Here is a 4,803-nt window from a genome sequence, read left to right on the forward strand (position 1 = left end):
AAAAAACCCCGAAAGTGCTTGCTGTGGTGAGGGCGTCACGAAGGTCTCGCAGCGCGGGGACCTGATGTTTTTTCTTTTTGGAATCTCCTATTTGAGCATTGGTAGCAGACGCTGTCTGTCTACACCATCCTGCTGCAGCTTTATTACATATATCTAAGCGGATACAGTAGTTGTGGCTTTACACAACTATAAAGGGTGAGTACCCTGTATTATGTCGTTATACCCATTATACCTGCACTGGTAAGGCCCTATGGGCGCGCTTTTGTGGTTTTTTCTTCCTTTTGAGGGCAACAAGTGGCTTCCGGTGGATCGGCGGGTCCACGAAGACGACGCAGCAGGAGCTGCAGAGACACCAGCAGCTGCTTGTGAGCGACGGCAGGAGCTGAGGCAGTGCCAGAAAGAAGTGGTGTCGTGCTTAAAGGGCCAGTACCAGCCTGAAGGAAAAAAAAAAACTGTACTGTGTGAACTGTGGCCTAAGAGGTTCTGCAGGACAGACATGGGGAGATCCCGAAAAGGGGTGGAGTCCCAAAAGGGGGCGGTGGCCCAAATCGGGGAGGTAGCCCGTAAAGGGGTGGAGTCCCAAAAGGGGGCGGTGGCCCAAATCGGGGTGGTAGCCCGTAAAGGGGTGGAGTCCCCAAAGGGGGCGGTGGCCCAAATTGGGGTGGTAACCCAAAATGGGGTGGAGTCCCGGGAGGGGGTGGAAACCCAAAGCGGGGTGGTGGTCTAGAAAGGGGCCAAGTTTGAAGAAGTGACAGCACTGGGTGACTCAGTAGGTACGTCTGGAGTACCGCAGTGTATGTGCAGGTCTTTTTCAGAATGTGGAATATCCTTTCCAGGTAGTAATGACGGGCCACAGATGTGTACAGTGATGCTGCACCGGGAAGGAGCCTTTGGTCGGCTGGAATCAGAGAATCAGGTGACTCTGACAGGAACTCCTCTCACTTTCTCTCTGTCGGAGAAAAACGTCAGGGTTCGCTGTAAACACGGGGTCACGGTGAACTACGCAGTAGACAGAGTAGTGTTTGAGGGGACCAAGGGTGGTGAGTGCCAAGGTGGAGGGATACCACGGGACTTAGTCTATGCCTGGGAGAGGGGCCGGGACTTTGTTCTGTTTGATGATGTTTTGTCGGACGATGGAGATGCTTCGACTGTGGGGCCAGCGGACACTGAGATAGTGATGGCTCCTGACATGGACAGGTCAGAGGTAGAACTGACCAGAAGAAAAAGTACAACTGCCCAACTTAAGGACCTGACGTCTCGTGATATGACGGATGGTGGGCTGGGAGATGAGACGATTGTGAGTAGTTCGGTCAGTGAACCGACACTACAGTGCCCTTTCTGGCTGGATGGAGAACGGGTGATGGGATTGTTAGACCCTGGGAGTCCGGTATCTGTGCTAAAAACCACTCCTGGACGTTCTGTGTCGCCTGGGACGGTGACGAGAGTGAATGGCTTTGGTGGGGACGATAAAGAACTTTTGACAGCATACCTCTACATTGACACGACTGAGAGTTCCACGTACCATGTAGTGACAGTAGACCCAGACTTACAGTATACTATGGTAATAGGGCGGGACTTAGAAGCCCTGTGGGACTGGTGGACAAAAGGAGAAGTGTCTGTTGATATAATGTGTATGGGAGGTAATGGTGTGAAAAGTCCGCCTCCTAAAGTTGACAGGCCTAAGTTAAACATGACCAGAGAGAACAGTGCGTCGGCCCCACTTACGGACATGATGTCACCTGACGGGTACCAGAGAGAGACTGATAGTGGTGTGGTAATTAAAGAGTGGACCTGACACCCGAACAGAGAGCAACATGAACATTTCCCATGCGGTGGGGTGTGACACAGGTACCAGGCGTGACTGTAATATGTTATTGCCAGTAGCAACCACTAGGGCTGAAGACAGTGTTTGTCAGACAGAAGCACGAATCCAGTGTAATGACAGTTTGCCCCAGGTAGAAGCGCACCTACGAGACTTGGAGCAAGGGCGCGAAGAGATGTGTCAGCAGCTGGCGAGGGTGTGTCTGAAGGTGGCGAGTCTGGAAGTCGCCAACTCCGCGCAGGTGGAGCGGTTGCACCACCTAGAGTCCGAGCTCTTGGCAGGCAAAGCACTGAGACAAGTGACTGAGCACAGAGTGGATGAGCTGGAGAAGGAAGTCTCTGAGCTCAGAGGTCACCTGTCAGCGTGTAAAACCATGAACAAGACCCTGTTGGAAGATATGGAGGTGCTCAGAGAGGCCCAAGAGAAGTATCAACAGGAGATTCTCAGGAGAGAGGATGAGCGTCGCTTCCCGGCAGAGGAGCGAGATAAAGTTCTGCAAGAACTCAGTGGAGTAGGAAAAGGTCTTCTACGGGAGAAGTGGATTGGCGAAGACGTACAGCAGCCGTGCCCGCCTGATAGCAAGGCAGAACTGCCAAAGCCCATCTTGGAAAAGGGTCCTGAAGACTGTAAATCTCAGGAAGATGGTGAGCCAAGGGCTGCACAAGACAGTCATCCAATCGTGACAGATATCTTGAGGGAAGTGTCCGTAGGGAACCCAGAGCCATCTGTTCAGGATGAGAGCAAGTCCACGACCTTCAAGGTTGTAATTGAAGTACCAGAAGACATGCAGGAAGCCTGTGCTGAGGAAGGTGTGCATGAGGCCTTTAGGAAGGCTATAGAAGCATGTAGTGTGATCTGGGCACCAGAGACGAAGCAGCTGGTCATACTGTCATCTAAGGAAGTCACAAGGAAGCGGGTTACTATCCTGAGGGATATGCATCTACAATGCCTCCGCACAAGGCAGATGATCCTGTTGGGAAAAAAAGAAGCCGCTCGATGTCTAGAGTGTGCGAGGAAAGTTCAAAGTCAGCAGGGCATTGCAGAAGACATCATTCAAGTGCCCGGAGGTCTGGTGAGGAAAGTCATCGGAAGGTTTGGGAAAGTGATGCAGGACATGGTGAACAGGTCTGGCGTGATGAGAGTGAGGATTCCGGCTGATGACGAAGCCCAGGACAAGGATGAAGATGGGATGGTTCCATTCCTCATTGTTGGGTCCATGGAGAGCCTTGGGAATATCCGGATGCTCCTGGAGTATCGCGTGTCATACCTGAAAGAAGTAGAGCAGCTAAGACTTGAGAGGAAGCAGATCAGTAGAGAGCTGGAGGAAATGGAAAGAAGATGGCCGCCTCCTTCAACTCGCGGTATAGAAAGACAAAGAGGTTCACTTAAGACTGGAAGTCCTAAAGATGGAGATAAGAGAGTACATAGAGATAAATGGAAGGGCTGCTCTCGGGACCTTATAGACCTTAGGAGAAATGGCCAGCAGAGAGAGGACAGTAGGTGGCCTGATGGAAGAGGAAGTAGTGATGCCTCAGTTAGCTCAGAGCTGAGTGACCTAGGCAGGAGACCCTGTAGAAGACGTGGTGACAAAGAGTCAGTCCAGACAAGAGGTATGGGGGCAAGGGAGTCGCAACACCATACTGACCGCCAGGGATGCGGGTGGTCTGACGTGGGCCCATCTTTATCAAAGAACAAGACAGAGTCGGATAAGGGACGCCTACTGAAGAGTTCACTAGCAGGGCCTGACTTTGATAGACGATTTGACTGGCAGAGACGACCGAGAAGGATCTCTGGTCGAGTAATAGAAAGTGCCAAGCCCCACGGCTTTAGGCAGAGGAGGGGGATATGTGGTGTGACAGGTGATCGCGTGGTTAATGGGAGATATGTCACATGGAGGGATGCTCCCTGCGATGCAACCCGGAGTATTTTGCCTATAGTGTACATGAGCACTAAAGATGTCATTTAGTGCACTGGGTGCGGAATGTACTCCGTTTTGCCTGAAGATGTGTATGTTCAGGACCTGTGGTGAAGTCCTGACCATGTGACCAGCTCATGTGGTCCATACCTCACCTATGGGTGTGGTTACAGGGCTATGTAATTAAGGTGTTTGGCACATGTGAGGGAGACTGAGGAAGTCTGGCAGAGTGTGGACAGACTTCCATGTGTCCAGGTGCGACACTACAGAGAGTGGTCTGTGTTCCAAGGAAGGAGAAGCCTTCCTGTGTCTGCGGCTGCAGATAGAGCACTGCTCTGGACATTGCCCTGACCTGTGTGCACAGGACCTGAGGGAACACAGCCCAGCTAAGGACTGTTTATGTGCTGTCTCTGGTTTATGGAGTAATAAACCCTGTGAAATTTTAAAGGAACGTGCCTCATGTTTGACTCCCGCCGCACCTAAGCGAGTCCGAATCCTTACACCTGGTAGACTCTCCGGTATAGTAAAGGGGATTAATGAGCGACATGCTACCAGTACATATGGGTGCTGGTTATAATTAGCCACAAATGTGACCAATTCACAAACATGAATTATCTTAAAAAAGAGTAAACTGGTAGTGAGACATCCCAAATGAATGGGGCACAATGTCCACCCCTAAAACATAGCATCTGAAACGCCCACCCACACTGGAATGAACGGTACCGGAGAAAGACATTACCTCAGGAGAAGAGAATACTGATGGCCGGACGTCATTGCTATGTTGTGAGGTGAAATTTTAACCCCGCGCGTTTCAATTTATCAAACAATTTTGCCCCTATCTCCTTCCCATTTTTTCTGACTTCATGATGTATGGCCGTGCGCATCGCTCCCTGCGCTCTGTGGCTCCACTCTGCACTCGGCATCTTTATGTGCAGTGCGCGCGCCCGTTTTTTTCCGGTGCGGGTGCACTGGCACACGATGCCTGTAGTGCCTTGTAGGACCTGCGGTGGCTGGGGCACATGCGCCGGAAGCGCCTTCATCATTGGTCAGCTCAGGTCACATGACC

The 4,803-nt window shown here is 51.5% G+C and overlaps 1 protein-coding gene across 1 annotated transcript; it reads left to right on the forward strand.

Moving 5' to 3' along the window:
* Positions 1–1,347: 1,347 nt before the first annotated feature.
* Positions 1,348–3,534, forward strand: LOC141084093 (fragile X messenger ribonucleoprotein 1 homolog). Its single transcript, XM_073568527.1, has 2 exons — positions 1,348–3,201; positions 3,417–3,534. The coding sequence occupies exons 1-2, from the start codon at positions 1,815–1,817 to the stop codon at positions 3,464–3,466; spliced, it is 1,437 nt and encodes a 478-aa protein (XP_073424628.1). The 5' UTR covers positions 1,348–1,814; the 3' UTR covers positions 3,467–3,534.
* Positions 3,535–4,803: the final 1,269 nt, after the last annotated feature.

This window comes from Dendrobates tinctorius, unplaced genomic scaffold (assembly GCF_039654945.1).
Source record: "Dendrobates tinctorius isolate UK_male_01 unplaced genomic scaffold, ASM3965494v1 ptg000005l, whole genome shotgun sequence".
NCBI classification, from domain to species: Eukaryota; Metazoa; Chordata; class Amphibia; order Anura; family Dendrobatidae; genus Dendrobates; species Dendrobates tinctorius.

What these genes read in the sequence shown, in the direction of transcription:
- LOC141084093 (XM_073568527.1), top strand. Translation starts at nt 1,815, where the DNA reads ATGAACATTTCCCATGCGGTGGGGTGTGACACAGGTACCAGGCGTGAC. An exon ending in CGGTATAGAAAGACAAAGAG is followed by an intron (nt 3,202 to 3,416) that starts GTTCACTTAAGA and finishes GGTGACAAAGAG; the next exon opens with TCAGTCCAGACAAGAGGTAT.